General features: G+C 39.8%; 2 protein-coding genes across 4 annotated transcripts; one reads left to right on the plus strand and one right to left on the minus strand.

Moving 5' to 3' along the window:
- Positions 1 to 1,785: 1,785 nt before the first annotated feature.
- On the minus strand, positions 1,786 to 12,514 carry LOC115361201 (transcription intermediary factor 1-alpha-like). 2 transcript variants are annotated; one of them, XM_030054551.1, is made up of 18 exons: positions 11,879 to 12,514; positions 11,430 to 11,548; positions 10,900 to 11,047; positions 9,918 to 10,050; positions 9,609 to 9,725; positions 9,134 to 9,248; positions 8,782 to 8,928; positions 8,471 to 8,585; positions 7,695 to 8,089; positions 6,605 to 6,748; positions 5,963 to 6,077; positions 5,804 to 5,861; positions 5,493 to 5,625; positions 4,919 to 5,271; positions 4,428 to 4,563; positions 4,073 to 4,147; positions 3,367 to 3,522; positions 1,786 to 3,232 (listed from the first exon to the last, which is right to left on the minus strand). In XM_030054551.1, exons 1-18 carry the CDS (start codon positions 12,159 to 12,161, stop codon positions 2,990 to 2,992), a joined length of 2,985 nt encoding a protein of 994 aa, XP_029910411.1. In that variant the 5' UTR covers positions 12,162 to 12,514; the 3' UTR covers positions 1,786 to 2,989. The 2 variants fall into 2 exon arrangements, with proteins under 2 accessions (XP_029910411.1, XP_029910414.1); XM_030054554.1 differs by having other exon boundaries at positions 11,430 to 11,520; positions 11,879 to 11,993.
- Positions 12,515 to 14,055: 1,541 nt separating this feature from the next.
- Positions 14,056 to 19,067, plus strand: LOC115361202 (aldo-keto reductase family 1 member D1-like). 2 transcript variants are annotated; one of them, XM_030054555.1, is made up of 9 exons: positions 14,056 to 14,148; positions 14,421 to 14,588; positions 15,387 to 15,503; positions 15,991 to 16,068; positions 16,500 to 16,622; positions 17,202 to 17,311; positions 18,360 to 18,525; positions 18,741 to 18,823; positions 18,946 to 19,067. In XM_030054555.1, the coding sequence occupies exons 1-9, from the start codon at positions 14,056 to 14,058 to the stop codon at positions 18,986 to 18,988; spliced, it is 981 nt and encodes a 326-aa protein (XP_029910415.1). In that variant the 3' UTR covers positions 18,989 to 19,067. The 2 variants fall into 2 exon arrangements, with proteins under 2 accessions (XP_029910415.1, XP_029910416.1); XM_030054556.1 differs by lacking the exon at positions 16,500 to 16,622.
- Positions 19,068 to 20,260: the final 1,193 nt, after the last annotated feature.

Raw genomic sequence — 20,260 nt, forward strand, 5'->3', positions numbered from 1 at the left:
CATCTGGAGCTGATTTGGGGTATTTTAAAAATCTGTTGTGGCCATGTCCAGACAGTAAGCCTGGTGGCTGAAGCTTTAGACTATGTCGGTTAGGGGAAATAGGACGGGAAATAAGAGGGGAAAAAAGAAAAAAAAGAAAAAGAAATTACGACCATTGTCAGCAGTTACTCATCGCGACATTTGAGTTTGATTAATAGCACCCAAAGAAAATGATAGATTGCGCTGGAACTTGGCTCTGCACTTCTTTATTCTCCTTCACTCTACCACTGTTGCGTTTATGTATAAGGCACTGAATTGAGCCTTATTTGCATGAGCAATTGATATTGATATAGCCCTATAGTGGCCTATGTCACATGTAGTGTGGCAATGCTGACGTCCCTGTCCAGTGCCCGCTACTTTTTTTGCCAGCTTAATTTTATGTCGTCACACTTGTGCCAAAAATGAGTTATTTTCCTCCCTAAATCAATTAATTAAAACGTCTGTCACTGTGCCACAGATGAGGAGTGCAGAGTCAGCCAGACACTCGTTAAGTATCACAAACTGATCCCTCAACTGTGGGAGGGAGGGCATGAACAGGACACACACACACACACACACACACACACACACTGAGGAATCTACCACAACTGGCAAGAAAGGGAGAGATAATTGCTAGACTACATTATAAACATTTTGTACCAACTAAGGCCTTCTGCAAATTCAATCAGTCTACTGGTTCTGGGCATGGTGACAGAGAAGGGGTAAATGATCGTCTAATCAGAGCCATATGTCTGCACCACGGAGCCAGTCTAGAAAAATCACTAAAGACTTGATATCGGCACTCTACAAGCATACCCTGATGCCCATATGGCAGTATGCATGAGTTACAGCACTGCTACAGCACAGTATGATCAGTGTCTCTCTCTCTTTTGGCTCTTTAGTCCACACCATTCTTCTGTTGCTGACCATCTTCCACTAAAAACACATTTAGCCTATGAATTTAAACACTGTAGTGTGGGTGTGAAGGGTGGTAGATCGTAAAAACGCAGGTCAGGTTTCTGGGGAACTTTATCAGTCATGTGGCATCAAAGAAATGGGGAGTCAAACAACCCCCTTCTGTATCACAATTATCAGAAAAGAACAAAGAGTACCCCTTTCCTGCTTGTCTGTCCTTATCTTATCTTTCCGCTGGTGTAATGTGGACAAGGTTTGGAAATACAGGCCTTTAGTGGCTATATAAGGCCTTGAAGAATACCCCTGAATCAGACTCAGACTCAAAGCCTGGATAGCCAGATCACAGTGGACATCTGAGGGTAACCTTTCATGCCTGCAGCACTGCAGAAACAACCAACCACCACTGTCCCACTCCCCCTCCATCTGCATTTGGGATTTAACAAGGTACAGCAGCCAGAGCCAGTCTCCTGGCTCTTAAATGGAGGAAATTGGACTTGCTAAGGTCACATTCAAACAGTGTTAATCTTTTGGGGGGGCAGTGCAGTTCTTTTGAAGCCCAACAAAGCTTGTCTTGCCATGTCTTTGTCACTCAGCAGAGGGCCACTAATACACTTGGGTTCTCTGGAGGCTCAGGGGCCTTGTTCACTGTTACTGAACCCAACTGTAAAAGCTAGTTAAAGGGGAAGTGGCTTTGCTTTACTGTACAATTTAGGTTGTAAAGTAGGTCACTTTTCTATTCTAAATTCAACTGGGACTTTGATAGACTTCATAAGCAATCAGTGCAAAGTGGGTAAAACACAATATATAATGCTCCATGGCTAAACAATAAAGAAGCATTGCCAAGAATGAAGCTATCATATTTTATTATACCCTGTAAACAGCTGCAAGTTAACTTGCATGCAGGTATACTCTGGCTAAATGTTTGGGCTCTTTGAGATCATAAGAAAACAGGTAACAACAGTGGGTGTGTATAAGAAAACATGTTAGGTTCAGCTTCATTTGAGTTCAACTCTTGTTTTGGCAAAAAAAAATAAAAATAAAATAATAATAATAATAATAATAAAGTCTCACAGATAACAATAACATTTGTACTGTGCTTAGTTATACACAACATAGAAAACATAGAAAAGTTCATATTTACATAAATAAATAAATATGCAAACACATAAATAATAACTTAACATTTACCTGTGCACATTAATGTTTGAGTTCTACAGAATGCTCAGATCAATCAACCTGACAATACAGAATAATTATCCAACATCTTGTGACTATGCAATATCTTAAGTAGTCTGAGGTTTTATTATCAAACAGCTTTGACATGTTTTTCTTTTACTGGCCTTAATTGCTTTACCCTGTATCACCTCTGATTCCACATAAGATACGTCACGTCTTCACAAACATCAAAGCTAGACAGATTTTGGGATTATCATCCTTCTGATCACTGCTATATTTACAAATGGAGAGGCTTGGCCAAACAGGAAACACACACAAGACCTGGCTTGTAGAATCCCATCCAAACCATGTATCTGTAAAACAAATCAAATCCAAACATTCATCCTGAATTAGCCTACATATAGCCATTCATGTTACCTACTTCAGATCAACCTACTGGATTCAACTGTCGGCAGACGGTGTACATAGTAACAACTACCTTATGCCTAATTTAATGCCACCATTTATACTGAGAGACTAGTAGCAATGCTAGCTTTCCCCTGTAAGTAATGGGATGGGCTGCCTTTACAGAGAAATTCCATGCCACAAATCAAATCTGTTTCTTTGAACTTAGTGAGGAGGTATTTTCTTCAAATTCTAAGTAAATCCAGCAGCTGTAATATAATATAGTTTTGTCCACAAAATAGGAAACTCGTTTAGTGCCCTGTATCAAAGTTCTGTGTGTGCAAGAGAATTTAATGACAAAATATTTTGGTGACCCTAAGGTAACTGTGTATCATAGATGCTTGTAATCCTCTGATATGATAGCTAGTGCTGGCAGTGTTGTTGAATATAAACTGTAAAAAAAAAAAAAAAAAAAAAAAAAAAAAGATCTGTGCTTTTATACTGCTTCCTCTTCTCCTTTGGGAGAGTTTGGTGCATCCTGGGAATCAGAGCACCTGCGCTGGCGCTTTGCAGGCTGGGATATATTGTCAGGAGATGAGGACTGATAAACAGGAGGGGTAGCGTGACTAATGACCTCCATTTTGATCTCTGGAAAGGTCTGGTCAGAATAGATGATCTTGAGGTGCTCTTCAAACAGCTCCTCAAGCTTCCTGCCTGCCATGGCAACCTTGGTGTCAGCCTGCCATGCAAGAGCAAGCAAGACAGAGATGTAGCAAAACACATCATTAACAGACTGCAACTACTGAACACTTGTGTCAAAGGTAGCAAAGACAAGTGAGAGGACATTTTGGCTGATAGTGCTATCTACAGTACCTCACAGACTGCCGCACAGTTCCTGAAGATGAGCCGGATGTCTGATATAAACTCTGCTGGGTTGTGGTAGCACAGAGTCTGCTTAGCTTCAAGGCGTTTCTTAACAATGAAAAGACCCATTGGTGTCTTTACAGTCTGCCTGCTACTAGATAACATCTGTTGAGAGAGAGAAAGAGACAATTAAGTGATACCGCAATACTTTATAGACACAAATGATGAAACATTACATGATCATGCAATTTTATGACTGCGTTATACACAGCAGGTTATGGAACATTATTTTACTGTTTAATTTTGTAATGTGAACGGTAACGATCAGCAAAGATATGCAGACCAGAACGGTCAGCTATGGTCCAATGCTGCTTGAAAGCACAGAGCTTTAGATTGTATAGTATGTACTGTAATGTTTACTCTCTGTAGTTTGTTCTTAATCACCCCTTTGCTCTTTGTTTGAGGCTCCTGTCCTTCCACCATGTATGTTAGTGTGCAATAACAAATTCTTCAACTTGCCATTATGCCTCTAGGCCAATCACAGAGACAATTTCTATGTTTTTATTGTGCATGGTTATCTAAGTTATTCTGATTGTTAATTTCTCAGTCTTTGCTGATATTATACTATACACCATTGCATTACATTTACTGTAACTCTGTGTGACATTAATCCTTTGAGCATTTCCTCTGTAGTCTCCCATGTTTCTTCACTCACCAAAGGGGACACTGGTTCTTGAAAGTCTGAGCTCAGCCTGCTGCAAAACAAGTGCAACAACAGCCTCTCACATTTCTGCATGGGTAAAAAAAGAAAGAAACTTGACTTAATAGATGTCAACCAATAAAGCAAATACATTATGATTACTCTCCTATCTATGTAGTCTATGCCATTTATTAGTCATAAATCCATCAGATTTCAGTTGAACAATATTTGCAAAATTTATGCTTTAATGTTTTTTTTGTTTGTTTGTTTACATGCTAGGAATGCCAGACCGATGGGGTTAGCCTAACAGAACAATATATTAAGTATTAAGACAAGACATTATTATCATATTTTGAAACAGAGCACTGACTCGTTTGTCCAAAGGGGGAAATCCTCCCTCAGAATCTGGTTCCTCCTTCACTGTTTTGGCTTCAGGTTTGCTATCACAGTCATACTCCATCTCAGGCGTAGACAGGTCACGGCAGAAAGAGCAAAACCACTCCTCACTAAAAGGAGACACTCCAGAGATTCAAGACAAATGCCAGGAAGCAGAAAGAGACTTTAATAAATGCCTAATTCTGTTGTTAGATGAAAACATCATATCTCCAAAAGAACGAATGTTCAAGAATTAATTAAAACAGCATCAACTTTAGATGTGTGGGTGTCTATTTGTTTTAATTATATAATGCATTCTGGAAGGGTTTTAGCAAGCCAAAGGGTCAGACATTTTTCTTAATCCGTAGAGGACCCTTTAATCCTTTGATTCCAGTACAAACATGAAAATGACAAATATGGGGGTTACAGAGTTTTCATTTGACAACAGTGATGAATAAATTCCATCTGATGGAGGAGGAGGCTTGCCTGGGAGATTTGAAGAGAGATGGAACATGGCACGTAAGGTGGAAAACTTTGGGACACTTATCACAGCAAAGCAGCTCTCCCCCATTCTGACACACGGCGCACCAGTCTTCATTAGGGTCTTCCAGTGGAGCTTGATGCTGGTCTACCTGTTGCTCTCCTCCCAGTGAAAAGATCTGTTTTGGAGCATTAGCCTGACTTTGGTCCCGTGGGCTCCTGGGAGGCTGTGAGGGTGTCTGAGGCTTGTCCTCTATGCTTTGAGGAGGGGTGGAGACCTGGTTCCCCCCACTTTGGACACTGATTTTGTGTTGGTCGCCTGTGCTGTCAGGGAGATTGGCTCTTAAGTTGGCTTGTCCCTGTAATCCACACAGAGACAAAAACAAGCTCTGAAAATACACTGAACTACATCACCTAAAGAAAGAAAGACATGGTGTACAGGTTTAATTTACACTGGATTTGGTTCTTTCACATACTAAAAATGCAGTCATGATACAGAGCTTCAAGCAACACTTCAAAAATGGCACATCTATATGAAATATAAATTTGACTGTATTTTCTCCATCCATTCTCTCCTTACATAGCTAATGTCATCCTCTGGCTCATCTTTGATGACAATGATGGGCCCTGGTGATGACCTTCGTCTTCTCTTGACAGCTGAGCCCACAGCTCCATTAGCCTGATGCCTCTCTGGAGGTTTCCAGGAGACAGTCCTTGGGAACGAAGAGACAGCCAATTGGAGTAAAGAGAAATTCACTGGAGAGACCAATGGCACAAAGGGGCTTAGATCATTTCAACTCAGTACAGGGGTACACAGTATTCAAAGAGAGAAAGCAAGAGAGAGAATGAGAGAAAGAGAGACAGTTTGTATGTGTGCAACTGTCAACCTACCCTGGTTTCTCCTCGTGGGATACGGCACGGTACCCTGGTGAATTCTGCTGTCCTTGCACTTGAGACAGATGAAAAATCACGTTTTCCCCCATAATTCTGAATACTGCAATGATTATTCATGCTACTGAATATAGTACATATGACACTGATGGTTCATACCATTTCTGTGTGGCAAAGGTGAACGCGTAGGTGGAGTAATCTGGGGATAGTTTGGTCTGAGCATAAGTGAAGGACCACCTGGATCACTCCTCTTGTTTAAATACGTGCTCTCAATCTAAAAATAACATTGAGTACCATTTACCATTTCAGTATGTTTGAAAATTAAATGCATTCTGTACTAGCATTGCAAATTTTTGGAAATTCCATTAATCGATTCATCAGTTACATCTTCAATCATTCAATCTAATTAATCTCTTTAAGGATATATACAATTTTGCTTATGAACATAAAGACCACATATGTTTTTTTCTCCCATCAATTTTTTTTTAGCATTTAAGATATGGATGCACATGTAAAAATACGTGAAAATACTGATAGAAAAGCTCTAGTCGTAAACATTTAGTTATGAGAAGCAGGCATGCAGTGCACAAAACTGTTTAATGTAATCTAGCCTACAATGAATCAGTCCAACAATAGAGTTAAACCTGTATTATTTAAAAAAATAGATGAAGAAATACAAGAAATAACAGCTGATCAAATTCCTAATGTTGCTTCATCAATCACTGATTACTCAACCATCCCTATCACTTGGACCATATCACAAATTCAAAGTCATCAGCTGAAATGATTTGAGCCACTTGCCATCTGTCGTGAGTGAGGGGAGCTGACACCACTGCTGCTGGGGAGTGGAGCATTATGGGTGTAAAGAGGTGAAGTCGAAAAGACATCCATGGGTTTGGGTGGGTAGTTGGAGCTGCTAACCATCCCCCTCAGTGGCTGGACAGACTACAAGTGAATGTAGGACGTACAGACAGAAAAGAGCGAGAGAAACGCTGCAATCAATGTCGTGTGATGTCCCTGTCACCTTCAGTGAGCACGTGATGATGGAGGTAGACATCAAAGGGTGCACTTCCATTAGCCTGTCACTGATGGTGTGCAGCTCTCTTCACAAAGAGCAGAACAGAGGAGACTACAGCATAAACAGAATACTTAGATGTTCCAGGCTGATCTGTTTAATTGACTTGTTTTTGTTCTCATTTGCACCTTTTTTTTCAAAACAAAAACAAAAACAAAAACAAACAAACAAACAAACAAAATAAACTCTGCAAACTTATGCATCAATCTATGACATAAGCACTTTACTTAAATCATTACTCATGCATTTCTTATGCTGTAGAAAATGTATTAAGACATAGTGCTGGTATTAACTAATGTGTGTGTCCAGTCTGCTTTGGTTCAGACATGTAAACATGTGGAGAATGTTTGAGAAATCATTAGAACAGCGTGTTCATATCAGAGTGACGCAACTTAAGTGTGCATTCCACAAGACATTATTGTCTTTGCAATGTGCCTATACTTCACAGCAAGAGCAAAAACAACCAGTGAACTAGACTAAACAACTCGGTGGACAAGACATAATCAACCATTACTTATGGAAGGCAGTCCTGTGTCAGTCCCGTGTCACATGTAAGCTGCTACTATTGTAGATTTAGCTGTTCTATGAATTTGATTCATGCGCTTGCTCAAGACTCAAATCCATCTTGACAAGGAAAGACATAAATTGCACAGGATGTGAAGGCTGTCAGCTCCATTTAGGACAATGCCATCCACAGCCTGCGCTTGTTAAGAAGCCTTGTCAATCAAACAGACACACACGCACACATGCATGCACACACACATACACAGACATTCATGACAACACACACACACACACACACACACACCGACTCACCTGGGGCGTAAAACCAGGGCTTGGTAAGCTGCTAGTTGGGCTGACATGGTTGGGAGGAGGCACCATAAACCTCCGGCCTGGCTGAGGGGGTGCGGGAGGCATACTCTGGGAGGGAGAACCACCCTGAAGCGGCCCTGGAGCGGTTCGTTGCAGACGGACGCTCTGGTACCACGTCCAGGGTGGAGGAGGTGGCTGGGGCTGCCAGTGGGGCTGTGGGTTCAGCTTGTCCACCTGCATCTGAAGCTGAGCCAGAGTGTTATGGGGGGCCAGACGGCCTCCCAGGGCCAGACTGTTGGGTGAGCCTGAGGGGCTCTGCCCAGGGTGGGAAAACTGAGGAGGGATGCCCTGTACACCACCCAGCTGGTGGCCTGGTACACTCTCCACCAATAAAGAGCCTGAGGGGATGTAGAAGCAGAGACAAATTCAGCATAACAAGTATGGATGAAAAATATACACAGCAAAAATCTAGCTTTACTGTACAGAGAACTGTGGTGAAGAATAGTAAGAAACTCAGAAAGCCTCTTTTGATATACAACATAATTCATTTGTGCTACTACTACCTGATTAACATTTCAGGCACTGCAATACGGAATTTGCTAAAATAAGAAACTGTAGTGTGATACCTATGCGAAAACTATAATACAGTGATTTCTGTTCTGTGTTCTTGCCATTCAATGGCCCCATTATTATTATTGGTATCTGTAGAAAATCAGAAATCCTTTCCCAGATTTCAGTATCAGTTTCTTCAGCACAGCCTCTACTATGTTGTGTCTTACCCAGATCAACATTTGAGGCCCAGTAAGAGGATCGACACTGGAATCGTACAGAGCTCTGTGGTACAAATGAGGTATTGCATTTTGCCCGCAGTAGGTTTCCAATCTGAAACAGAATCTGCAACAGAAGGGATGTTATTAATAATTCTAGGGGGGAAGACACTTGTGAGTAACAAAAGGCATATGTTCTGCATTTCATAAACTCTTCTACAAGATAGATCAGGCTGCTGTTTGGCTTTAAAAGGTCCATGTTTGGGATAGAAGGATTTGATGGAGAGATACTGTTGAGTGGATAAGGATCAGATGGGCCTTACCAAACGCTTACAGTACAAGAGGGCTGTGCCCCCATTCCTGGCTGTGGCCCATTTGGTGAAGTTGATGACATGATCCAGTTGTCTAGATAGATAGCCAATGTCCTCTTGTTGCTTTCTCAAGACATTCTCATGATCCTTTGTTACAGCCTTGAAATGGAAAACATGAATAAGTTAAAATCCACAGCATTCAAACAGCTTGAGGGTATGCACTCCAGGCCTCAGGGTAAGACAGTCAACTGAGTTAGCAAGCATAGAGTGTTTTTCTTCTGGAAACAATACCATGGCAACAAATCAGTGCCATAAATCCATAAATAAAGGTTACTGTGTGCTATATGGATGGCTGTATACATACCTCAAGTTGATTAACAAGTATCTTGCCTTTCTTGTTTATCTCAAGAATCAAACTGCAGATGGACTTCTTTATTTCATTGTGAACCGAGGTGCGGTTTTGATCAACTTGAAGTAGTCTGCAAAAATATAACAAGATTTCTCTCATTGTTTTGGTTTATACATTTTTCACTGGTTTAGAGTAAAATTTAATAAATCAAAGATTAAGATATGAAGATAGGCATGGCTTTCAGTTATGCTGAACATCAAAAAATTGCTATATCTTTTGATCATGACATCAGAGATAAATATAATATACTTTGTAATCCAAATAAATTCTGTTTTTATGGTAATATTAGAAAGCAAACTAACAGATTATTTAACAGTAACTGATCACTATGAATGTCTCAATTTTTTGTTTATGTTTTGCTAAGTGAGATATATATATATATATATATATATGTATGTATGTATGTAAGTAGTGAAATTGTATAAGTTACCCATTGTTTATTGAGCTTGACACCTCTTCAATGACTTTCTTTTTCTCCTGTAACTGACAGGTCATGCTCTCCATGTGCTGTTTGTGGTTGTTATAGGCATCTTCCAAGAACTGGTAACTAATCCAGAGAGGCCATTGATATAATTGACATAAGATAAAAAACAAACCAAAATTACAGAATTGTATTTTTGTGAGACTCTATTAATCCATGAAGGAAAAGGGGGGGGGTTCACTTTCCCTGCTTTTCCAGTTGAAATTTCATTATGTGCAATTATTGTATATATCTGAATGTCTTAAGCTGTGACTGTACTTGTGGTCCTTGTGCTTGAGCAGCTGGCAGTCACGACAGGTCAGCAGGTCGCAGGTCTCACAGAACAACTTCAGTGGCTCTTGCTTGTGGATGTCACAGAAGACTGGCCTCTGTGCGGTCACACCATGAGCCTCTGGAAAACAACACAAGGTTTGTCAGTTGGACCTTCATTTGAGAGACATGAAAATATCTATCCCATCTATTGCCTGGACATTGTAGCTTTGTCCATAATTATCCTCTCTGTTAGAGTTTTTTAATGTTGCTAAAATGGGGAATTAATCCTATTCAGCTTTTGCACTCAAGTTGCTCTGGATACAAATAAAGCAAATGCTCAACTGTCAGGGGAATATCACTGGATGTAGTGAAGATGATCTAAGTGGAACACTGTAAATAATATATAAGTGTAGCATGAAGCAGATTTTTATCCACTGTTTAAGGTAAAATACCATTATAGAAAAGTTGTATTAATAACAAAGGGGCACCTGCATGCTAAACACCAAATGCTGGTAAAAAAAAAAATGGAATGGATGGAAACTTTTTATATAAACAATAACAATTGAAATCCTCAGCCTCAGTACAGTCTTTTGTCTATTCTCAGCTTATGGAAGCTTAACATCTTATACTTTAATTTCTTTGCACTCCCTAATGAGGTACTAGCTTGACACACTGTAGGAGCATGTGTTAAAATAACACCATGAACCAACCCACAGTACCGGAATATATACATCAAATAGTAAAAATACTGATGATGATATAATGTAAAAATAATAACAAAATAATAAATAACAAAATAATGTATTTTGCTCAGGTAACAACTATCCATTTTGCTCAGGTAACAACTATCCATGGCAGGTCATTTTTTATAATGCACCAGCCCTTCATAGGTAAGCCAGTAAACAGTTCATTTCAGACACTGGTAATGGTTAGAGTTGTTGAAAAAAGACCCATAAGGACACCATTCAACAGGGACAGGACAGATTACCTTGGAAAACATCCTCCTTCTGTCTGATGATGTGGTCTTTGGTGAATTTGACTCTCTGGTGGGCCTCCACACAGGTGGCACACAGGTACTCAACACAATCCACACAAAACCCAGCTGCTTCTGTGTTGTCATCGCAGGTCATACAGAGCTGTGGACCGACAAGAGAAGGCATAAGGTGCTGACACATCTTAGTACAGGTGAAACTGTCTTGGAGAAACGTTGCATCTTCAGATATTTTAGGTTTTATTTGATCTAGCAATTTGCAAGAAAGACCTGGAGGAGCTGTTGCAGGGACAGGAAGTTTAAACACACATTCAGAGACACTGTGGTTGGTATGTGCCCTGAGTGCACCTCCCTGAGAGTAAAATGTGTTCAGGAAGGGTACCGCATCTGCTGCCCAGATTTCCCCAAAGCAAACTAGTCACCCTCTGGCCACAATCTGGTCTCTCTAACCATTCTATCGTTACTACTACCCTAAAAAAAATCCCTTACAGCACTGCCCCCATATGGCAGTGTATTTTGTCACTAACCTGGACAGTCCTCTCCACTGTGCTGCTGGGAGCCTCCACAGAGTCCTTTACAAAGAAGTTTTCCATCACATCCACCTCCATACACTCCTGTCTGCACACCGGACAGCGAATCACATTGACTGGAATCAAACAGGAACACGAACATTGGCCTAAATCAGAAAAACTCTTCTTATGTGGTATTTGGGGAGGGAAAAATGATTGACACCTGTCAGCAGTGTAAAAATGTAGCCTACCTGCAGGCAACTGACTGACTGACAGACAGACAGGCCCGCCCACACACACACACACACACACACACACACACACACACACACTCAAAAAATTTACACGTGCCTTACAGAAAAGCAAATGTTCATTTTCTTAAAAAAAAAAAAATGAGGAAGATGATAGGCAAATGAACACAATACTTGATCTAATCTACTCTTACTGTTTGTAAACAAGTGACTCACGTGGTTTAGTCGCGCCGTCAACCTGGAAGTTTGGCGGCTCTGCCATAGCCAAATTCCTGGAGGGTGAAGGCAAACATTTCTTACAGAAAGAGTGTAGACACGGCAGAAGTTTGGGCTCACGACTGTGAAACTGTAAATGGCAAACAGGACAAGTGTCCAAAAAACTGGAGCCTGCCGCTCGCGACTTGTCCTCCTGCACTGGCATGCTCTCCGCTTCGTTCTCCACAATGATAACAGCATCACCGGACTCTTGTTTCTCTGCGCGACCGTCCATTTGCGGCATTTTTGTCCAAACACTGGCACCTAGTTGGCTGGGTCACTCTTCGATAAAGACGTCCGTACAGGCTGCTAGGCAGGTAAGCAAACCAGGCTCAATTGAGGCATTTTGCTCCCGTCCTTCAGAGGGAGGGCATCTATTTCCACACCTGCCTTTCCTCCCATTCACAGTCAGTTCAACCTTTTGGAAACACGGCGCTGTAAACAGATTTAGACTATAATTCGACAGACCTTTTCGTGAAACCTCAGTTAGGACCGTCAGTGCCGCTGCGAGTACACGATAAAACGTGATAACTATTAAATGGTTCAGTTGTTGCGGGCGTCACTGTCGCCGGAGCGCGACGTGTGAACGGACACAGATGTTGCTCATATTGCACTGCACGCGCTCGATGCGGCACGAGAGGGGTGGGGTCAAACACAGCGCGTGCTCTAATAGGAAGCAAATTGGCCGTGGAAAGGAGCGCGCCCTATTTGTATCCGCGGTGCTTTAAATGAACAAATCCACACTGTTAAGTGGCTGTTTCTTCAACGTGTGTGTCACTAATTCAAGAAGCAGAGTGACTTCCAGCGGTAATGGCCGTACCTGTTTTAATTGCCTCAGTTTACCAAACACTGTTTTCTTTTACTTGTCTTGCATCTTCATTATCGTGTATTTTTTTCTTTCATACCATCAACCTGGCCAGGGGAACATGAATGAAATTTTGTTAGCCCAAATCCAAATGTGTGCCTAAATCTGGCACATTTATGTTGTTTCTTTAATTAATGTGCACTGTCCCCTTTATACATAAACTTGTAATGTTAAACCTTTAAGTGCAGTATCATCAGTATCAATATCATTAGTCTACCTTTCGCATTTCTGACTAAAAATATGACACAGTGCACTAAATGAACGAACGTGACAGAAGCATGACATGTGCTAATTCAAAACAATATTAATGAAATGGATGTAATGGATGACAAACAAGGGGAGCAGGGACATCGCAGACATGGAGTTGGTCAGTCCAGAGTCTTTATCCAGTTAACAGAAAGCCAGTGCCCATGCCCTTCACTACCTATACACAATACAACCACTTTAAAGTGGACCTGCTTTGCTCGATTGACTAAATTACAGCTTGTGAGTGAAATATTGCCGTGGAACACGCCATATTTAAAACTTAGCTGCCAGACATGATGCTACAATGCTATGCACATAAACTCGCTTGTTTTAACAAACTGATTGATTTAACCAAGGAGGCAGGCTTACTGTAACTGAATCAGTAATTTCACTTTCACTTAATTACATTTTGAAATGTGCTTCATTAGAATAATGAAGTATTTCATGGTATTTTGAATCATATCCATTACAGTATACATGTTATGGACTTTACTTAAGAAATTGAAAATGGTCAATAAAATTGCCCATTGTGGAGCCATTGTCAGCACAAAGAACGGACGAGTAATCTAACTTTCATCTTATGTACACTTTTTTTCCATTTAAAAGAATGGAGTTTAAATCATTCGCCATTAGACTTGCAATACACTATCACTCAAAATTGCATGAAAAAGGATGTCCTGGTGGTTCACCTGATGAGACATGAACAAATATTGTAAGAACTTGGTCCTTGATTCCAGCCTGGGCTCTTTCCTGCATGTTATCCCCTCTCTCTCTCTGTCCTCTCTCTTTCCTGCCTCTCTACTATTACTGTCACATGCAGCAGAAATTAAAAAAAGAAAGAAAAAGAACTATTTGAAACAGTGCACTATTTGCACTGTTTCAAATAGGCCTTGCAGTCTGTTTGTGTTATAATACACTGGTGGACGCTCCAGGCTGTGAATAAATAGCTCAAAGGTTATTCAATACATTACTTATGAAGCGTCAAGTGTAAACCTCATGGATAGCAATGTCACAGTTAAACTCAGACATGACTCTGACTACCAAGAACCACAGGATCCCCCTGAGTGATGGAAATTATATTCCTCTACTTGGATTCGGCACGTATGGAGACCCAAGAACGGTGAGAATTTCTAAAGGGATAACATTAGCAGTGCTTTAGAAACTTGTTAATGTTTATCAGGAGGATTCTTTGGTATTTATAAGTGCACAGAGTCCACTGCATGCACGGATTAGGTAGTAACTTATTGATATTAGTTACACCACTGTAAAATATTAGGGTATCCTAAGAACATGAATGTATTCCATATTTACACTTTTTGGTAAAACTGCATCATAAATATATCGAAACTAGGTTGAATGCAACAGTCTGATATTATGTGGCTTTTTTGGTAGACATCCAAAGGCACAACACGAGAGAGTGTCAAGCTGGCAATAGATGTGGGCTACAGGCACATTGACGGGGCTTTGGTGTATTTCAACGAGCATGAAGTTGGTCAAGCTATTAGAGAGAAAATTGCTGATGGAACTGTCAGAAGAGAGGACATATTCTACTGTGGAAAGGTATTTTCTTTCACACATCAAATACAGCTGTTGCTTAGGTTCGTGTCAAATTGGAACACTATTCCTGTATTTTGCTGCACTCCTACTTTTCTAAGTATTTTTTTTAATTCAGCAATTTTACTTTAATTCAATTTAATTTTTGCTAAAGCACTGTACTTAGCTGCATTTTTATCACACTGTCACCGAACACAAATTTTAATAAGCATCAGAAACTGGACAATATAAACTGACAAATTTACCCTGATTGACCATTCACATTCTCTGTATTCTCATCCGTTTGGAACTACATGAGAAAAATCATGTGTAATAATGTAACTGTGTGACTTTTATTGTAAGTCAATTTTAAATTATCTTCTTTTGAGCTAATTTTTATCTTTACTTCTTTAAGTGAAATATCAGTAATGTTGTAATACTAATATTTGAGAAGAAAGCAATGCTTAAACGTGAGTAGAAAGATGTTGTACTCTTCCTGCCACTGTGTAATTCTTATGGCCTAGGGTCAGTCTGGTGGAGTGTGACAGGCTGGGACAAACACCTACATACTCTCTGGCACAGTGGCACAGTGATCATATCACTATCACTTTATCATGTTTTTGTGAGTTCCAAACCAAACAAAATCTCTTACTGCACAATGAAGATTTACTTCTCCAGCTTTGGAAGAGAATTGTTCGTGATCATAACACTGATATTGACTGACCTCTCCCACAGCACAAGAATAGCATATGAATTCTTAAACTGAGATGTATCTTCAAGTTAATTTACTCTTTACTGTATGAACTTCCTTCTTATTCATCTCAGTTGTGGAGTACTTTCCATCCACCAGAGTTGGTGAGGCCAACCTTGGAGAAGACACTGAAGGCCCTGCAACTAGACTATGTGGATCTCTATATCATTGAGCTTCCTATGGCCTTCAAGGTTTGTATAGTGCCTGTTTGTACAAGGAAGGATGGCATGTTGACTTATTTGCCAGCCAGCAAGTTTACTGATGTTTATCTCGTGGGTAGTCCCAGGAGACAAAGTGACAAAGGAATGCCTCTAATGCTCCTTGGCACACAGTGGTGAGGGTGGCAAGTAACTTTGACACTGAAATAGCAATACGGGAAGTGAAGGTTTCAAGGTCAGGGTGGTGGATGGTGCCCGCCCTTAACTTTGGCTTAGATGTGTACAGTTTTCTAGTCATATGATGTGACTGATATTTTTTTCCCTTTTTTAACCATGACCTAAAGTTTACCCCAGGTTTAACCGTGTTGTTTCAGGCAAAGTTTCAGTTTCATAACCCTAGGCCTAATGCTAGCCTTGTGTAAATGTATACAGCATATGCAACAGAAACAGCCTGCTAAGTAAATTCTGAACACAAAGTAATCAACATTCATGTAACATACTTGGTTGTTCTTAATTGCAGCCTGGTGAGGACTTCTACCCTAAAGACAAGAACGGGAAGTACATTTACCATCATACAGACCTCTGTGCAACATGGGAGGTGAGTTCTGTCAGGATTTTTAAGACTGTGATAAAAGCTTGTAAGTCTTTAAGATTCATGTGTCAGATTTAGCACAACATATGCCATAAAAAAATTTCCCAGTTTGGGATAAATAAACTACAGTTGTGAAGTACATTTAATACAATTGAATGGCCATGTATACAGCTCATCTTTTGAAAAAATGAATCAAGAACAAAACTGCTTTGAAAGTAGAAAATATGACTCCTTACCTAAACACAGATACCAGATGAAAATTTCTGCTGTGGCATTAGCCTCTGTGTCAAGGACAACGCCATAAATAGTCGATGTGTGTTCAAAGTTTTGTATCCTCAGTGTTTTTTTGTTTTTTTTTCCTCTATCTGCTATCTAAGTGAGTCTGTTTAGTTAATCATTGCATGTGTCTATGGATATATATCTTTCCCTGTCAACAGGCTTTAGAGGCTTGCAAAGATGCAGGGCTTGTCAAGTCTCTAGGAGTCTCCAACTTCAACCGCAGGCAGCTGGAACTGCTGCTGAATAAGCCAGGCCTCAAACACAGACCTGTTTCCAACCAGGTGGGGTGCACCTTCCCTCTTTAGGCCACCACTGATATCAGGAATAATATTAAATAATTTATATATATATAAATACGGATATGTTTTTGATATTTTGTAAGAGTTTAAACAATACACTAACAACATACACCATATGACATAAGGAAATACGCTATCAGTTTGATAAGAAAGCCCTTAAAGCAACTTTCCATGGCTTGATGGGAAGACTGGTAGCAGTTTCATCTTTTTTTCAGTTTATTTATCTATTATTTAGTTGGTGCATGCTAACACTCAAGCATTGTGTCTGTGTGTGTGTGTGTGTGTGTGTGTGTGTGTGTGTGTGTGTGTGTGTGTGTGTGCGTGTGTGTGTGTGTGTGTGTGTGTGTTTGTTTATGTGCATGTTGCAAGCTAGTTGTGCAACATGCTCTGTTACAACAGCACGCTAAATACTAACGTAGAAAATTTATAACTTGGTGTCTGACAATACTAAGCTAATCAAAGAACTTATATGCCAAAATGTATGTAAGTTATAAGGTGTTGCGAATGGATCTTTCTCAAAACATTTATGAGTATTTATGTATCTGTTTGTTTTTTATTCAGGTTGAATGTCATCCATACTTCACACAGCCCAAGCTCCTGGACTTCTGTCGTAAGAATGACATCGTGATCGTAGGTTACAGTCCAATTGGCACCTCAAGAGACCCATCCTGGTATTGACAAGGGTTTGACTTCTATGAGTTTATTAAGTTTAACAAACTGTATTTTTTTCAATTGAAATTTTAAGTTCATACCTGATATTTTGTACAAATATGTTATATATTTTAACTTAACCATTTTCATGCAAAAAATTCCAGGTAGGTAGTGTAGAATTTATTTGGCTTCTGAAACAGCAATCAGAGCATCATGTGGCAACTTTTGTTGGATTTAGGCAGCAAAGGTTGAGAATACCCCACGATACATTAGGCCTGAAATGAAGAATTCAGTTATTAAAAAATATATATATATATAAAAAAATATAAAAATAAATGTGCCACGAAAATGAGATTTTATTGCCAGCCTTAGAGACTATTTTATGAAGCTGCACTGAGTGAGGAACATCCATCATACTGGCAGTGGAGAACATAACTGGCTAATGTGTGATATTTAATAAAAGGACAATATCAGCCTGATATATCATCATGTCAGCTTAACCAAAGCACTCACACATTGTGATGACCATAGTCTTTAGCACATACAGTGGAAAATAAAATAGTTAGCATTATTTAATTGGGTACTTTGCAGACATACAGTTAGGCCCATAAATATTTGGATAGTGCCACAATATTCATAATTTTGCCCTTGAACACCACCAACTGTCAACAAGACTCTGGAGGAGGAAGGCATATCATTGTCCAAATCTACGGTCAATGGATGGCGCTTCACAGTGCAGATGAGCAATGACCTTAAAACGAACTGCGAAAGCAACCCAAGATTTACTGAAAGCACAGTAGTGGAAAGCAAAGAAGCCTCTGAAAATGGGTTAACAATGTATAAAACTGGTTAATGCTTTATTTTTGTTCACCCCCTTAAATAAAAGCTGAAAGTCTGCACTTCAGTCACATCTTGATTTCTCCATTTCAAACTGTGGTGGTGTTCAAGGGCAAAATTATGAATATTGTGGCACTGTCCAAATACTTATGGACCTAACTGTATTTTATACTTAGGGATGCTGAATATAAACACAGAGATTCTCAATAATCTGACAGCATTGTGATCTAGGGTGAATTTAGAATGCCCTCCACTGCTGGAGGATGAGCTGCTTGTGTCCATTGGGGAAAAGTACAACAAGAGCAGTGCACAGGTTGCCCTGCGTTTCAACGTTCAGAGAGGAGTGGCCGTCATCCCCAAGAGCTTCAGCCCTCAGAGGATCACACACAACTTCCAGGTTGGTTTTAGCAAAACACCTGTTGTCACCTCACGTCTGGATATGATGATGTTTATTATAAATGGGAAATGTTATCATATCAAATCATATCATCTGCTCACTTGTCATTAAGAGAATTTATGTCACACAATTCTTATATATTGTGCAGTAAATTACATGTGAATTAATTTAAATTATTTCAATTAATCCACATCATATTGATAATTTTCTTACAGATATTTGATTTTTCACTCACTGAGGATGAAATGAAAGCCATTGAAGCATTGAACAAAAACATCCGTTTTGTTGTGCTGCCAATGTAAGTGTAAACTTTGATAAGGAAATATAAGAACAAGAGTGAACTGTACCCAGTGCATTAGCTTATATATTGTAAATTTGTATCATCATGGTCAGTAACAGCACTGTCTCATTTTGACACAGGTGGAGTGACCATCCAGAGTATCCATTTCATGATGAATATTGAAGGTCTCTGTTTTTATTTTCCCATGGGATGTGTATCACTTCCTGATTTTAACCTCTGATGTTAATGTCCACAACATATCTTGGACTTTTGAGTTCTGGCATTCCCTCACTTATATTTCCTGGTGCATTGCAGTAGGTAACACTAGAGGGCTCTGCCTCGCAATGAATGAAAAGAAAGTCTCCATGCCTTCAAGCATGAGCTGCAGCCCTGATATAATGGCAAAGCTTTGCTCCCTCCATATAAGTTTCACATGATGCGTCATCATAAAAAGAGGCATTTTTCAAAGTCAGTTACCACAGATTTTTGTGGGTAGTAATTGTTGTTGTAACACTTGAAGATGGGATTAGAAGTAAGTCCTTTTGAATTGAATGTGTCTGTAAAGTTGCCATGTCTAATGCACTGTGACTAAACAACAGTTAACAACTGTCTGGACCAGTTTCAAATATTTTCATGTTTTGAACCATCAAGCTTACTTTCAATAAACAGTGGATCAGAAGAGAACTTCACACACCTGTTTCAAGAGACAACTGCGCAGCTGAGGGACAAGTGAATAAAAAGTTGCAAACAGACTCCTGCGATGATACATTTATTTGCAGCGTTTCAGTGCAACACTTTGATCAGGTAAATGGTTTGTGACAATAAGGAGCCACCTCAAACAGGAAGTAAGCTCAAAGCCTGTGGCCAATCCCAGTCCACATGCAATAGAAAGACACCAAAGATCAATTAATGACAGTCTCCAACATCATACATGGAGCTAAAAAAGTAAAACACAAGGACTGTAAGAATCAAAACTGTGCCGCATACTGGAACACTGATCCTGGGTGGTGACATGATGATTTTTTTTTTTTTTTTTTTTTTTTTAATCTTAACAATTTCTTGTGAATGAAAATACACTTAAACTATTCTTCAGTTCATCCTACTTTTAAAACTAGCATTTATCTTAGGTTGTCGATGTCGATTATCTCCATTCACTTGGCAAATGGGGATAATGGACATCGACACTTGATGGATGCGGAGTGAGTTTTGCAGTGTTCCTGCTCACAGCAGTTACTTAACAGATTAATGTGACTGTCATATAATCACATGGACCAAGTCAAATATCTTTAGGAATGCAAAGAGGATACATAACAGCCCCTGGGGCAACACTTAGGAAAAGTACTGAGTAGGTGAGAGAAAACCACTTAGGGTTGTCATGTAGGTGTCTGAGGTTATGTATTGCTGGCAAGGCGTAACTTCACTGTTGTACAGATGCTGCATTTCAGTGACCTTCAA

The sequence above is a fragment of the Myripristis murdjan genome, chromosome 6 (genome assembly GCF_902150065.1).
Source record: "Myripristis murdjan chromosome 6, fMyrMur1.1, whole genome shotgun sequence".
In the NCBI taxonomy this organism is placed as follows: Eukaryota; Metazoa; Chordata; class Actinopteri; order Holocentriformes; family Holocentridae; genus Myripristis; species Myripristis murdjan.

Coding starts and splice junctions, on each gene's coding strand:
- LOC115361201 (XM_030054551.1), bottom strand. CDS start 12,161: ATGCCGCAAATGGACGGTCGCGCAGAGAAACAAGAGTCCGGTGATGCT. Junction 5,862..5,962: donor ACCTTTGCCACACAGAAATG/GTATGAACCATC, acceptor ATCTGTCTCAAG/TGCAAGGACAGCAGAATTCA. Junction 4,564..4,918: donor TCTCTCTTCAAATCTCCCAG/GCAAGCCTCCTC, acceptor GTCTCCTTTTAG/TGAGGAGTGGTTTTGCTCTT.
- LOC115361202 (XM_030054555.1), top strand. CDS start 14,056: ATGACTCTGACTACCAAGAACCACAGGATCCCCCTGAGTGATGGAAAT. Junction 15,504..15,990: donor AGCTTCCTATGGCCTTCAAG/GTTTGTATAGTG, acceptor TCTTAATTGCAG/CCTGGTGAGGACTTCTACCC. Junction 16,069..16,499: donor ACCTCTGTGCAACATGGGAG/GTGAGTTCTGTC, acceptor CCCTGTCAACAG/GCTTTAGAGGCTTGCAAAGA.